Here is a 15877-nt window from a genome sequence, read left to right as displayed (position 1 = left end):
GTATATCTCAGGATTTTGCTAGAGTTTCCTTGTTTTTTTTTTTTTTTTTTTTTTTTCATTAATTCACTCGGTCGCGGGTGGGTGCAGCTTTCTAAATTATCCTAATGTAGGTGTTTGTATTTTAATTGACTTCTTAATTGTATCGTTTTTAACTTCGTATTTTATTGTCATACGTTTAATACGTGAGCCTCTGGCTCGGATGACCGGGGCAACCTCATCCTACGTTTTGACATTAATAAATTGATTGATTGATTGATTACCAGCAGTAATAAGTGCCATTTTTTAAAAAAAATACATTAAAAAGTATTCTAAATCTATAATGACACAACACTTTTGTGTATTAAATCATTAAAAGCAATTCTCCGAGAAAGTGAAGAAAGGTTGGAAATGAAAATTTTTAACCCCACTTCAATTTCAGTGTGGAGGTAGGTTACCTAGGGGGATAAACAAAAACAGCGATATTTGGATCAGTAGATTATCGTTTCCATGGCAACTGCACTAGTTGATGTCAGCCTCAGGACCATGTTTGGTGCAAAAGTTCCACTTTCAAAAAGTAAAAGTAAACAAGTCTGGTTCCTGGATGCACGAGAACCAATTCAAATTATATTCATACAGATGGTAGAGCCACTCTCCCAGTTTATAAAATTTGCCCTTAAAATATTTTGGGTTTTATCAACAAGAAGAAAATGCTCATCTTTAACTATGTTCCCTGTCAGCCATTTAGACAAGCAGGAAAAACAAGCACAACCAGATTTGTAATTTCTCCAAAAGTACTCTTTCCACAAGTAAACCAAATTAGCAGCAAAGATTACACAGATATTGACACTTCTAAATATCATAAAATCAACTTGGGGAAAATTATATTCTGGCCATGGGTGTTGAAGACACCTGGGGCAAATTGCAAAAAAATGGCAAAATTGGTAATTTAGAGGGCTCTAGTATTTGGCTCAAACAGGCTTTAGACAAAATCAGCTTCAAAAGTATCTTTTATCATCTTGTCTGTTACCTACATTGAGTTGATAAGGTCTTGGCCAACGAATTTAACGAAATATAAATTGATACAAAACCTACCTTGAAGAGTACCTCTACCATTTGTATGAATTTCATGTAAATTGGTTCACATGCACCCGTGAACCAGACTCGTTTATTTTTACTTCTTGAGAGTGAATTTTTTGTTCAAAACACAAACCTCAGGCCCACATGATCAAGTGTGGTTACCATGGCAATGACAAACCTGCTGTTCCAAATATGGCTGTTTTTGTTCATCCCCCCAAGTAACCTACCTCTGCACAAAAAATGAAGGAGGGTTAAAAATTTTCATTTCCAACTTTGCTTCACTTTCTTGGAGAATTGCTCTTAAACGTTTTCAGGCTTTTCTTTTCCCTGCATCAGTAATCTCTTTTTCCTGAAATAAGAAAACAAAATATATTTATAACAATATTATAAAAAATTTTCTTGTTCTTGCTTTATCACAACATAGTTCTGGTGCAATTCCTTCAAAAAATTGCTAAAGCAACATTCAAGTAATAAATCAGATTCTTTTCAGCAGTGCTTTCTTGTTTCAACTATCTCACACTACATCATGAATTTCCAGACAAAATGCACAGAAGGAAGTGTATAGAGGACTATAATGTCATCAAAACCTTACAATCATAATTCTCCTATGAATATAACCTGCTAGAATAGTTGACACTGCACAATTTGTAAAGATGTTCCTGGTAAAAGAATCGATTTTCTCAATTAACTAATTAATCATCAATAATGAATTAAAATACTTCATACACACCTCCAAAGGTAAATGTTAAATACAATTGAAATCACCAGTATTACTAACATTAATGCCAGTATTACAAAAAGAACGATTGGAGTACCTGTGAAAAAGATTAAAATCAATGCACTAAAGATGTAGTCCAACCACTATACAAGAAAGTGTAAACCAAAAGAGAGTTAACTGATTGCTAGGCTGCCCATACAGAACCAAATTCAACCATGAACATGGTGTTTGCTGTTCTCAACATGTTGGCTAAAAAATGAAATATGAATTTTGTATCACTGATATTTCAGTGCCAGTGAATAACCTTTCATAGGAGTCAAGTGAATGTACCAAACTATTCTAACTTCCACACACAACCCACAATTCCTCTATTCACTCTGACGAAGGGCTAACGCTCGAAACGTCAGCTTTTGTAATCGTTACGGTGGCCAATTTACCATTTCAACTTTGTTGATATATCCAAATTATTCTAACTTCCATTTCATGATCTTCAAAGCCTTGCTTGCAAAGAATCAAAACCACCACAAGTTTGAATTTACTAAACATTTAACAGTGCCCACCTTCATTTGTAAATTCAGCAGTCGACAAAGAAGTTGATACCTCTTTGATTTGTATTCATCATTTGATTGGCTAGATTTGAAAGTGTTGAAATCTTCTATTTCAGTTCTACCTCCTCATCTGTTTTCTATGTCTAGGTCCTCCCCCTTCAGCAAACACCCTGTAATGCATGCAATGATACTTACCATTTATACTGGAAGGACTCTCTCTTTGTCCCTTGCTCGCACCAACATCTGGTGGATCTGCAACCCCCGTTTGATTAGATGGTAGCTCAGTTGCAGTGCTGTTAGTTTGGGGAGGGGATGTTTGTTTTGTAGAAGTAAACTCTGTCGTCTCCACCCTAACTGTGCTTCTGGCTGATGTACTTTGCGTGAACTTCTGTGCTGGTTTGGTTGTAGGTTTCGTATCAGTGCAATTCGCATCTAGTAAAGGGAAAAAAAACAAAAAAAAAACAAAATAACCATCATTCAACATGTAATAATGATTTTGAGACTCTGACATCAAGTGGGTTGAAAATGAATATCAAAAAAATATTAGTAATTTATTTATAAGTTAACTGACTAGGGTTGCTGCTGTCTGTTTGAAGAACTTACATACCAGAAACTGCTTAACATAGATTAACCTTACCCTCAGGTCCCGTGCAAACATATATTTCCATTTTCATGTTTCTTGTTTGACAGTGTCCATTACTTTTTCCCTTCAATGAATCTAATGATCCAGTTGAGGTAGCTGCAGGTGTAAATCAAGTAAATAATGAGAAAATAAAAAGCGAAAAAAGTAAAAGTCACTCTTAAATTCAAATGAGTCACCTAGGCTATATACATGAACAAGTCCTTTCATAAAAAATAGGTCCGCAATGCGTACATGTGTGGCTTACAAAATTGAGCTGCTTTCTGGTGTCTGAGTTTCCATTAGAAGAGCTAATATCTGATCATGGTTAGATAGTTTTCAAAATTGTTCCTGTTCATCAATAAAATAAGATAACTGGCAATCAATAGTCCTGAAATGTTCATTTTGAAGATGAGGGTTAATGGCCAAACTTTGTTGTGGAGGCCTCATTTTGTCAACAAAGGTTGCATGTGAAACCTGAACATTTTAGGAACTAAAAAATGCATCAGCATCATCTTCCATAGTGGCCTAATAGATTCAGTCATGATTTTGTTTACGTAACGAAGTGGAATTGAGTTCTGAAGTTTGTAAGTTGATCGTCTTTTCCAAGGCAAGTGATGTGAAATTAACTCTGGGGAAGCATTTCATATGAATATTTTTGGCATTTTAAGTACCAGTACACAAGGACAGAACTTGCCAGAAGGGTTGAAACATTCGGAAAATGATGAAATCTACACTAGAAGCCATTAGGAGCTTGATTTGGTTTGAATGTGTGACTGTAGGTTTCTATTATCCATTAGGGCACAAAATTCTATTTTCAGTTGGTTGAGAGCAAAATGTATTACTCTAATTATTGTATTTGGGTTTTGTGGGAATGTATTTTCAAAAAGGAACACAGAAAAATTTAGTTGATGTAAGTGGATATGGGGTTGCAAATGGAAGAATCTAGGGAAAAAAGATAGGTGCATAACAAGATCAGAACACAATATACTCTGAAGTAACATTACATTAAAACTGCTAATAATTTTTAACCCAATAAGATTCACAATTTGACCTGTAGGTTTTATTCAACAGAAAGCTCAATAGAGATAGGTGTCACCATAATAGATTTCGGGAAGAGTAATAAGAGACATAACTTAAACACATCAGAATTCAATGTACAGGCAAGCACATGATGGCATCATATGATTTAAAGTACCAGAATCTTTCAAGTTTTCTTATTATTGATATAATAGTTTTCAATATTGTTCCTGTTCATCAATAAAATAAGACAACTGGCAATCAGTAGTCTGAAATGTTCATTTTGAAGATGAGGGTTAATGGCCAAACTTTGTTATGGAGGAACCGCCTCCCGGTTAGCTCAATGGATAGAGCGCTGGACTGTTGTGCGGGAGGTCAAGGGTTCGAGCCCTGGCTGGACCAACACTCAGGGTCTTAAAATAATTGAGAAGAATTTGCTACCTTTCTATAACATCAAGAAATGGTTAGATATTCTAGTCTTCTCAGATAGGGACGAATAAATGGAGGTCCCGTCTCCTGCAGGGTTTGGGGTAGGAGATGTTAATTTCCCACACACGAGATTACTGTGTGATGGATGTCATCCCCTGGGGTGGGATGGGTGGGAGGGTGGACTAGCACGAATGGTTCCTATGTTCCTTTCTAGTCCTTCCCTAGCGCAAAACTTAATGCAGTGAAAATGGACTAAATTAAATTAATAATTCTTATTTGATGCCAGTGTACTGTTTCTCAAATTCAAGCTATGTGGAGACATGAAAAGAAAAGGTGAACTTGACATCATCATGTAAATGGTCAACTTGACATGCTATCAAAATTTGTCCTTCAGCTAAAATCTTACTCTGGAATTAATGCAATTTTGTCAGTTTCTATCAATATACCTAAAAAATTCAAGCTTTTGTTCAATTTGGTCAGGTACTATGTGAATCAATCAGCACAACCTACTTTCTGTAAATCTGATTGGTTTCTTAATCTAGTGTGATCTACTGTTGCTGAGCCTACAAGAGGTTTACATTAATTTTGTACTTCAGTAATTACTTTTGCACTAGTGATACATGAAAAAGACACCTAGCTGTTTTCAGCCAATCAAGAGTGTAATTTTTCACGTCTATAAGTGTTGTGATGAATTAACCAAAACCAAACAAGTAACTGAAAAGGAGTTGTAGTCTACCAAATAAAGGCCCAATACACATGTATTGTTTCCAAGTTTAAATATCAATAATGCTCATCTGAACCATTATGAAGAAAATTTAGAAGACTGCCAAGCTTACAAGAAAGTCAAGAAATGTTAAAGTCTGAATAATTCTGGACATTACTTGCAAAAAAAAATCACAATTCAATATTATTGTAACATTAAACTACTAGGCTCCTATATAAGCAATGGAATAAAAGCATTACGTATATGTGCACGATCCTTTGCAGTAAAGCACTATTTGAGCAATAGTGAAAATCAGACCTGAAAAAAATTTCAGGCCTGTACGGGATTCGAACCACTGACCTCTGCGATACTAGTGCAGCGCTCTACCAATTGAGCTAACAAGCCAACTGGGAGCAGGCCATCAAATTAATTCGACATAAACCCGTAGATGATAAATCAAACAACAACAAACATATGAAACATATGTATGAACTGCAGTTATGAAACGTATATGTGCACGATCCTTCGCAGTAAAGCACTATTTGAGCAATAGTGGAAATCAGACCTGAAAAAAATTTCAGGCCTGTACGGGATTTGAACCACTGACCTCTGCGATACTAGTGCAGCGCTCTACCAATTGAGCTAACAAGCTCAATTGGTAGAGCTCTGACCTCTCAAACCACTGATCTCTGCACTAGTATCGCAGAGGTCAGTGGTTCGAATCCCGTACAGGCCTGAAATTTTTTTTTTTTCAGGTCTGATTTTCACTATTGCTCAAATAGTGCTTTACTGCGAAGGATCGTGCACATATACGTTTCATAACTGCAGTTCATACATATGTTTCATATGTTTGTTGTTGTTTGATTTATCATCTACGGGTTTATGTCGAATTAATTTGATGGCCTGCTCCCAGTTGGCTTGTTAGCTCAATTGGTAGAGCGCTGCACTAGTATCGCAGAGGTCAGTGGTTCGAATCCCGTACAGGCCTGAAATTTTTTTCAGGTCTGATTTTCACTATTGCTCAAATAGTGCTTTACAGTGAAGGATCGTGCACATATACGTTTCATAACCGCAGTTCATACATATGTTTCATATGTTTGTTGTTGTTTGATTTATCATCTACGGGTTTATGTCGAATTAATTTGATGGCCTGCTCCCAGTTGGCTTGTTAGCTCAATTGGTAGAGCGCTGCACTAGTATCGCAGAGGTCAGTGGTTCGAATCCCGTACAGGCCTGAAATTTTTTTCAGGTCTGATTTTCACTATTGCTCAAATAGTGCTTTACTGCAAAGGATCGTGCACATATACGTTTCATAACCGCAGTTCATACATATGTTTCATATGTTTGTTGTTGTTTAATATAAGCATTGTAGAAAATCATTTGTGAAAATCAAAACATCGCATCATTCCACATTTTGTGTTATCCAAAAACTTGTTTCAATACTGGCAAGTAAAATACATACAAATAGAACATCATAAGCATTAAGCTCCAACAATGATCCTTTGTTTTCACGAAATTGTCCTAAAAGCCAATCCTTGACCGGTATTTTACAATCCAGATTCCCATACTTACTTTTGTTGTTTGAAATACATGTATGCCTCTGTGAATTCTCAACAGTGCAAGGAGTATGCAACTACAATACAACTTATTTCACTTTATGGCACTTCCAGGAGGCTTCAGACAGTTTCAAACACTTTCTAACTCTTTCAGAGACTCAGTGGTGCATTAACCCGCACAAATGGATCAAACCGATAGTTGTTGGCTTTGAGAGCGCAATAACTCCTTTCAGTGTTGTACAACTCGTACCGAATATTCAAGCTGTTAAATGTTGTCTTTTAAGAGCATAAAAGCTCTTGCACAAGCTGCAGTTATAACACAAGCCAGATCTGGGTATGTTGGCTTGTGTGAGGAGAACAAATTCGTCAAACAATCACCTGAAAAAAAATTACTCGAGACCACGCTTACAACCAAGATGGCTGAATCAGACTTAAGTACGCCTTACGACACTAGACCATGTGACATGCATTTGACTCTCGTTGACAAATAAATAAATAAATAAATCTGATCGTGCCATAGTGTGGCTACACACCTTGTGTAAGCCACACAAAAATTATAAGCCCTCACATGTGCAGGCACCTTGGTCAGTTTACTTTGCCCAGGAAAGAAAATATTGCAAGGCAAAGGAAACAGGAGTCCACTGGCCAGGTTAACGCTTTCACTCTAATGTGACTGATCAAGATAGAATTTCTCCTTCTCATATCAATACAATATCAAGCAGACAAATAATGAGAATAAAGAAAATTTATACAAATTAGAGTATTCCTAGTTGGCTGCAGACCAAATTCTCCAAACAAAGATCAAGTGAACTGTAAGGCAGAGGGTAAGGAGAATAACTAATGAGATCTTTATAGTGCAAGGGTTAACTCAACAGAATAACATCTGATTTAGAAGTAACCATTTGGCAAGTGCATCCTCTGAGTAGGTAAAGATTATATGTTTATCTCAAATGCCAACCAGAAATGGTTGTACAGTGAGTTCTTTTTTACTGAGCAAGTTTGTAGTTCTTTGATTATCACAGAGGTATTTGACCACCACAATACCAGAAGTTTGAAGGGAAGGGCCCTTGACTGCAGTGCATGCATCTTAAATTGTTCCCTTGAAAAACTGTTTTGATAATTGATTTCTGACCTTTTGAAAACTGGACACCTTCAGAGGGCTTTGCTTCCATTTGATCAAAAAGGCCTTAGCATTTTAAATTAAAGGAGAGGGATAACCAAAAATTAATCTTAGGTGGAAGATGGATATTTTTCTTCAAATACCTTCAAGAAATTTATTAAGCCAAGACCATGCGCTCTGTTCACTGAAATAATAAAATATCATAAGATACAAACCACACTTACAAATGAAGTAATACACCTTTCCTTTCTTGAAAACTCGAGAGGGGTCGGCATTGAAAGGCTGAAACACAAGTGTTTCAAACTGTATTTGACGTGGATTATCACACTGAAGGAAGATCTTGTTTTTGGTTATGCTGCTATTCACATTGCAAGTCTCGTAGCTTTTAAGATCTACTCGCCAAAAGTTCTCATAGCTGAGACCATTATCAGTGTCCTGTCTCTTCACTAGAGACACTGCCACATGTGGGCAGAGGATGTTTAGCTTTGATCCTGGGAGGACATTTAAGCGATAGTTTCCTCCTTTGAATCTAAAAAATTAAAAAAGAAAAATCATTAAGATGTGTATAACTGGCAAGAAGTGTCAAAATAACACCTGAAGTCAGTTTCATGGCTGTAGTAAGTGGTCTGATTGAGTAACAGCTGATGCCTGACAACTGTTCAAGGTCTTCACCATGTTCAGCCCATTCTTGCAGAGCTGCAAACCTTTGTCATGCTACACTTTTTTTACTCAATTTCATAATGTCTTACTAGGGAAGGTTTTTGGCCCTTCTTTTTTTAAGTGCACAATTGTTGTGCTGCCATCCTTTATCAACTACAGCTGTTAAACCTATCACATATCCTCTGTCAACATTCAAAATATGAAGAAAACAAAGGGGGTGTGAAGAAGGAGTAACCTGCCCATGTGAAAAGCTCTCACTGACAATTCCACATCTTTTTTCACTGACTGAAGGAACATACAATGAAAATGATCATATCATACATGATGCCTTCTTGTGAGGCAGTCAGACTCCTAAGTTTCTAACATCTGATCACTTACTATTTTTTAAGGACATTTTTAAAGGAAGTATTAATTCATACTAAGACCACAGAGGGAGAGAACTCTCATTCCAATCAGGAACAAATTAAGCTGCAGCGGCCTAATTGTTAACCAAAATTGCCCAATATGGGAGCTGTTAAAGCAATTAATCCTCTATGGAGAGCTGAGAAGGTTCGACAAGAGTCTGTCATCCTTTGCTAGGATTCAAAGCCACTGTGATGGACATCCTAAAGCTTATAGGGCTTTGGAAAGAGCCAGTAAGCATGGCAAAGGCTTAAATCAGAGGATATTTTTAAAACTGACAATGACAGACAAATTAAAACCACAGAGAAAAGGAAAAAGTGTTTCAAGAAGAGTGAGGAAAGAAGCAAACTGATTCTAGAATATTTTTTATGTACATTTTGTCTTTTTTTGAAAAACTTTTGCTATTTCAATTAGTTGGCTATCATCAAGCTATAGGGAACCAAACTTGTAATTTGTTCATGTCTTCCTCATGACCATGCAAATTGTAATGCCCATCCAGAAAAAAGACAAACAATAAGGTACAATTTCTCCAAGCTCAACCTCACATTACTTACTAGTTTGAATCCAGTCAGTGCAAGTACATGCATGTGTTTCTTTAGAAGTACCGTATTTATTCGCCTATAAGCCGAGCGATTTTTCCAACAAATTAAACTGAGAACAGGTAAATTCTCGCCAAGGTAGGGGGTTCGGCTTATAGCCGAGTATTTTCGCCAAGAAATATTTACGGGTGCTTAACAAACACAAATTTCCGAGATCACGAAATTAGTGATCTTCGTGCGAAGGCTGATGGAATGGCGCTTTTTCCATCTCTGGTACCAACCCAGTGAGGCTTTGAAGTCTGGATCACTGCTCAACTCCTTCGATTTTAGCCGTAGAATTAATCCGCTTACACCAATTCCTTTAAAAGATAAAAGAGATCAATTTGACTTGTTTTGACAACATGAAAAACTGGCCAATCAGAAGCGGTCATTCCCACGGTTTGTGTAAACATTGCAACACGATCTGACAGATATCAGTTGATCGAAGCTTTTCATTGTTTTAAAGAAGCGAAAGACTTACCTTGACTCCTCTGCTCTGAAAACCAGTCCAGTAGGGTTTGATCCAATTCAGGATACTTTGGCGAAAAGCAGCCCATCGTCTTTCGCTTTGCTGACATTTTAAGCTCACCATTAAACAGGTTCGCTTGATCTTTTAGCCAGCGACGCACCATCGATTCACTGATTCCGTAATCTCTAGCGATCTCGGAGTTGTCTCGACGGCCTTTGCTTCAGCAACGACTTTTAGTTTGAACGCTAAGTTGTATGAAGAACGACGAACTTTCGGCATGATGATCGATTACGATAACTTTGAAAGAGAGCGATTGCTTGAGACAGGATTCTGAACTCAGGTGAATGTTTTGTTATGTCACGCATGGTTCTATTTATTTACACATTAAATTCAACTTATCTGTGATTTGTTGTTACTTTCAATTAAACGACCAATAACAACTGAGTAAAGTAACCTACTTTTTCTTTTCATGTTTCCCGAGAGGGAAGCTCCTTTTGTTTTCGGTTTATGTTAATTCATCTCAGTTAACAACACGCGTGGAGTACTTATTTCAATGCAACAGCTGCTGACATGAAGAAGTTTAGGGTCTCGGCTCATAGCCGAGATCGGCTTGTAGGCGAATAAATACGGTATACTACATGAATACACCACATCATATGGACTGTAAAGAAACATTTTAAATGGATAACTCTTTAGTTTGCAAAACATTTAAAGCCATACTTAATATAAATAAGTATGCACGATGGACTTCCACACTATGCTACTTCACAAAAAGAGAAAGAACTATGATAAAAACCAACATTGCATTTTTTTACATGATAAGCAGATTTCTCCACTGAACCTTGAGGTTCATACATTCCACATGCACTTAGAACTAAGAAATGCAATGTTTCCCAATAAGAGCAACAGCATATTTTATCACAAAAGCACCCTTGTATTGGCAAACATTTAACATGATTTCAATACAATTAAGTTCCATGTAAGGGGTACTTTGTGTCAACTTAATTCCTGACAACATGAACCACCAAAATAACCTGATTTTAGGCAGCAATACAAAATATGCATGTGACTTAATTGTTTTAAAACCTGCATGGCAATTTCAACCTAGATGCTCTCACTTTGGTTAAGTACAGAGCAAATTCAATTATTTATAGCTAGATCTTACGGAAAGATAAGAATCAAATGTTCTGCCATCATAGTAATAACAATAAAGATGTCATGACTCCATGTGAACTCATTATCTTGATCAAGACGTCAGCTGATAAACTAATTAATGACTGGCTTCACCTCACACAATATGACTAAGAAGCTTAAACACAATCTTTATCCACAGTGGCTTTATTGATTCAACCACACTGGAATAGTTTAAGCACTGCTTCCAGAGATAAAAACCTTATCATATTCTTATAGCAAGAGGCCATTTCCTGTTTTGCTTTTCACTTATCAGTAGTCACATAAATGGGATTAACACCTGATTAGCACAGAGTATAATAACTCTAGCTTATCTTAAATATCATTCTGCAGTATTTCTGTCAATCTGTTGTTCAACTTGCAAAAAAAACTACGGTTAATTTCACCTGGAATGGTGTTGGGCTGAAGACATGTAATTGAATGATTATTTGGGTATGTTGTTTACAGGTAGCTTGGCTATAACTCAGAGAGCATCGAAAGTCAATAAACTTTCATGCCTTTCTATACTAATTGTATTTTGGATCTTAAGTTCTATAAATTGGATCTGGTCCAGTGACGAAATATTCAATCTCCCTTCTTCATCTCAAATTGTCAAATCATGCCAATTTCAGTTTCTTTTGCTTCAAATTTGATTGTTGGAGTTTAAAGGAGGCAAAGTTTGAGACACAATAAACAGCTATAACACAAATATAAGATAGTTCATTATCATTAGAAAAAATCAGATAAGTCTGATGATAAAATTCCAAGGCAGAATACTTTGCACTACTTTGAAGTTAGCTTTGTCAACTTACCAGACAAATAGTATTGTTCAGCTCACACATTAGAATATTTCATTTAGTTTCACATATTAAACCCTTCTTAATTTAACACTGTTCATGTTTTCAACCTCCACAAACTCAAGTATAGAAAGTTCTACAACATTACACATTAGTAATTAATACAACTCTGATAAAGGTACCTCCATCAAGAATGATCTATCACTGTTAAGAATACTTCAAAAGCAACAGCTTTAAAAATGCCGCTACTGTTTGAAATCTGTATTTATCATCATCAAGATTAAATATAGAAAGGACAAAAAGATCTTTTGTAGCTATAATGGAGTTTTAATTGTCTCTAAAATATCCAGACAAAATTTTACAGTTGTCCATAACAAATATCTCTACTTTCTACCACTGTTAAGAAACAAAGAAAAACAATTTTGAGAATATATATAACCACATTGAATTAGCTGACAAGAGCACTGCAGTTATAATTGTTTAGTTTAAAAATTGTTGAATGGATAATTTTTTCTTATAATTATTTAGTGCATTTTCTTATTTCAGTCAGTGATTAAGAATTCCTTAACACTGCTTCATAAAACCTCAGACTTGAAAGTTGAGTGGGCTCAAAATATCATTTGATGCCACAAAAAAACAGAGTTGACAAATCTTTCAACTTTCCCTTTCAAAGTGGTATAGTTATAGGCAAGCATTTCCAATCAGTGCTTAATTAAGCCTGGCTGTTGTAGATTCAGGTCTGTACATAAAAGCAAAGTGATGAGTTTTCAACAAATCCAAACATGTTCTTAACCCTCTCCATATGTTAATATTTCTCTAATATTTTAATTCTAACAACATGCAAAAGGAAAGCACTGTTCCATCAGTCGTCTACAGAGGGCATTTTGATCAACAGTGGAGAAAACTTAAGAAATGTTATTGAAAGTTGCACTTGGCTCTAGTGTCAGTTACAAGCATTTCTCAAGCATGCCTTTAAGAGCATGTAGAAACAAGGAACACTATTTTTGAATAATGAAAGCACTTCCAAACTCGGGAACACCTGTCTGTCTAGGGTGCATATGCCCATATTCATCATACATATAAATACACGCCAACATTCAACCCCAGAGAAATTGAAAGAGCTGCATATTTTTTTTTTGTTCAAATGAAATAGCAATTTGTAGATGTACTGCTCCCAAGGAGTTAGCTATCAAAGCCGGCTATCTTTCCTCGATTTTGTTTTGTAGGGGGAGAAGTTGGTTTGTCGATGTATTGCGAGTTTACTTTGATCACAATATAGATAAGTGTCAGAAGTAAGGGAAGAAGGAAATTCTATCAGTAGTCATGATATTGCCACACGAAACGTAATACCACAAAATAATATTTTAAGCTCTGAAACCCTGCCTATATGGCAACAAGCCAGGATCATAACAAGCTATCACTTCTGCTTCTAGACAGACGACACGACTAGCTTTTAGTTTAAGCAAACAAACTTTTTCCCTAAAAGATGACCCTTGATTGGAGGGTGTTAGCTTTCATTCCAAATGCATTACAAAAGGCTTTTCTATAGAATGAGACCAGCTAACCCATTCGCCCTACAGTTGTGCAATGAAAAACGGAGGGAAAACACAAGACGTGCAGCTAAACTTAGTCTGGTCCGGTGAATAAACTGTCTCCTGCGAACACTCCCCTTATTGGGTTCTTCGACAAACTATCCGTCAGAGTCTTGAAGAAATTAAGATATTTTATATCAAAGAGGAATTTAGAAGTTATAACGAACGGGAGAAGTCTTTTAGGTTGTGTATTTACTCGCCTGTGACTCAAAACCTTTTAATTTGCATTTTCAAGGTTGTGGTTTGTAAATTCTTAGTTATAGGTTCCTTCATTTTCTATTAGGTCAAAATCAAGTCGTTGAGATCTCTGACTTCAAACAAAACATTTCCGCGGTTGCTTTCCTACGGTCTAATCCTATGCTGAATCCTCTAAAATCGTAAGAAATTTAAAAAGAGGGCGACGAATTTTGCCATTAGTTCAGTTGTAGTTACTTCATTATCACTTGTACTTACAAAGGGTTTTGATAACTCCAGTGCAACGACGGGTAGACAATTGTTCCACTCACAAGTAATCCCAGTTCCACACAAACGTAAACTAACACTACCAGAACACGACGACTTTCACGTCCCATCTTGTTTCGTGCCAAAATTGCCTTTCGATTGTTTTGTAATCTACTCAACAGTGACGGACCAGGACGGAGCTAATGACATGTACAAACTAATATTTAAAACAAGAAGGGGTTTTTGCTGTGAATAAATCAACCACCAATGGTCCAAAGAAAAAGAAACTCGTCTCAAAGGTCACTCAATAATCCGGTGATAACATGAGAACGTTCAAGCGCGGCTGTGCTGCTTAATAACCCGTGGATTTCAGTAGGAGGAAGTAAGGAAGCTTAGATGTGTTTGCTAAATGTATCTAGTTATGATAGAGCTGAATGACGTATACGCATGCGCAAGGTTTTGCCGCGGAAACACGGATTTTATTTTGAGTCGTTTGCATGGTTGATTTCCTATTCTGTTGCTTCGAAGCGTTGTTTTCCTTGCCGCTTTTCTTTTACAGAACAACCTCCAAAAATTTGGTACACCCCCTAAAAATTTTCAAAAATTAATTTTCTCCTTTAAACCTTTGTAAAGAGGAAAGTGCCTTCGACGAAAACAGAGTTCCTCGGTTTTAAAGGCCAGTCCTTACTATTTTCCGCTAATTTCGCTAAATTTTAGACCTGAGCCACTTGAGCCCGCGTTGTTGACCGCATACCTGCATACCCGCTGACGTAGCTCTGTCCCTAGTGATTTGATTGGTCGCAGATCATATAATGTCACGTGGTGTTCCTCAACGCCAAACGATTCACGACAGGCCAGTGGAGGACTGGCGGGTCTAAATTCCCATAAAATGTAGCGTGATTCTCCCTAACTCTTTCGATCGTGGTCCCTCATTTTAACTCTTAGTTTAAGTTTTCGTGACACGAAGAGTTTCACAAAACAGCTGTTTCTCCAGTCTCGAAAATTAATGAACCCAACCTGATAAAACTTCCTCGTTAGATAAATTTAGAAATGTCCGGGGCCAACTACTTTGTGAACCCTCTTTCCTTGTTGCCGTATGTTGATTCCTGTATTTTTTTTAATAAGCCTGAGGAAATGTCGCCTTTAAAAAACAGCTGGTTAGAGAGGAACAACAATTTATAAAAAATTTGCTAAAGAACAATAGAAGATAACACGAATTTCGAGTTGCAACAATATAATTTTATCGGTGTAACGCCTGAAATTGGACCCAAAATGCGATAAATTACGCGATAACTGATACAAAACAACTACAATAGCAAGTAGGTGGGATGATAATTCATCTGAAGGCCTTTCACTTCTGTGGTTGTTTTGTATCAGTCATCGCGTAATTTATCGCATTTTGGGTCCAATTTCAGGCGTTACACCGATAAAATTATATTGTTGCAACTCGAAATTCGTATTATCTTCTATTGTTCTATTGCAGATTTTTTATAAATTGTTGTTCCTCTCTAACCAGCTGTTTTTTAAAGGAGACATTTCCTCAGGCTTATTAAAAAAAATACAGGAATTGAAACACGATGTACGATCGTTTATTCCTTCCTAGGGTTTCTTTCTATAAAGCAATTATGCGATATCTTGAGAAGCAAGAATCCTTTCCTTGTTCTATGTTTTTTAAAATAAAGCGACTAAGAAAAAGAGAATCCAAAAACATCTTTGGACGCGAAACAAAGGAAAAATTTATCCAACATTCGTAGGAAACCACGAATAAAACCAATAAAAGACAAAAAAAACGAACAAAAGATCGAGGTCAGTCTCCGTGGCTATTGATTAGTTGCCCACATTTAATGGCGTTTGGCCAGTATTCATCTTCCTTTTCTTGGCTTTCGGCCGATGTTTGCGTTCCGGGAATGCAGCTACCGGAATCCTCAGGGGGATCATCAATATGGAACAACACCCTTTGTTGGCAAAATGACGGGAGCCTGGGAAATATCTTTAATAA

At 36.6% G+C, this 15877-nt stretch overlaps 1 protein-coding gene across 1 annotated transcript; it reads right to left on the bottom strand.

Annotated features, from left to right (window-relative positions):
- Nucleotides 1-24: 24 nt before the first annotated feature.
- On the bottom strand, nucleotides 25-14312 carry LOC111339728 (ephrin-B2-like). The gene is made up of 6 exons (XM_088753985.1): nucleotides 13891-14312; nucleotides 7994-8298; nucleotides 2960-3061; nucleotides 2518-2754; nucleotides 1787-1871; nucleotides 25-1405 (listed from the first exon to the last, which is right to left on the bottom strand). Exons 1-6 carry the CDS (start codon nucleotides 14007-14009, stop codon nucleotides 1357-1359), a joined length of 897 nt encoding a protein of 298 aa, XP_088610111.1. The 5' UTR covers nucleotides 14010-14312; the 3' UTR covers nucleotides 25-1356.
- Between the last annotated feature and the right edge of the window lie 1565 nt (nucleotides 14313-15877).

The sequence above is a fragment of the Stylophora pistillata genome, chromosome 3, assembly GCF_964205215.1.
Source record: "Stylophora pistillata chromosome 3, jaStyPist1.2, whole genome shotgun sequence".
NCBI classification, from domain to species: Eukaryota; Metazoa; Cnidaria; class Anthozoa; order Scleractinia; family Pocilloporidae; genus Stylophora; species Stylophora pistillata.
Note: the sequence above shows the minus strand (reverse complement) of the source record. Positions and strands in the feature narration are given on the sequence as shown.

What these genes read in the sequence shown, in the direction of transcription:
- LOC111339728 (XM_088753985.1), bottom strand. Translation starts at nt 14,009, where the DNA reads ATGGGACGTGAAAGTCGTCGTGTTCTGGTAGTGTTAGTTTACGTTTGT. An exon ending in TGTTTGCACGGGACCTGAGG is followed by an intron (nt 2,755 to 2,959) that starts GTAAGGTTAATC and finishes TCCCTTTACTAG; the next exon opens with ATGCGAATTGCACTGATACG. An exon ending in TTTAACATTTACCTTTGGAG is followed by an intron (nt 1,406 to 1,786) that starts GTGTGTATGAAG and finishes TTCTTATTTCAG; the next exon opens with GAAAAAGAGATTACTGATGC.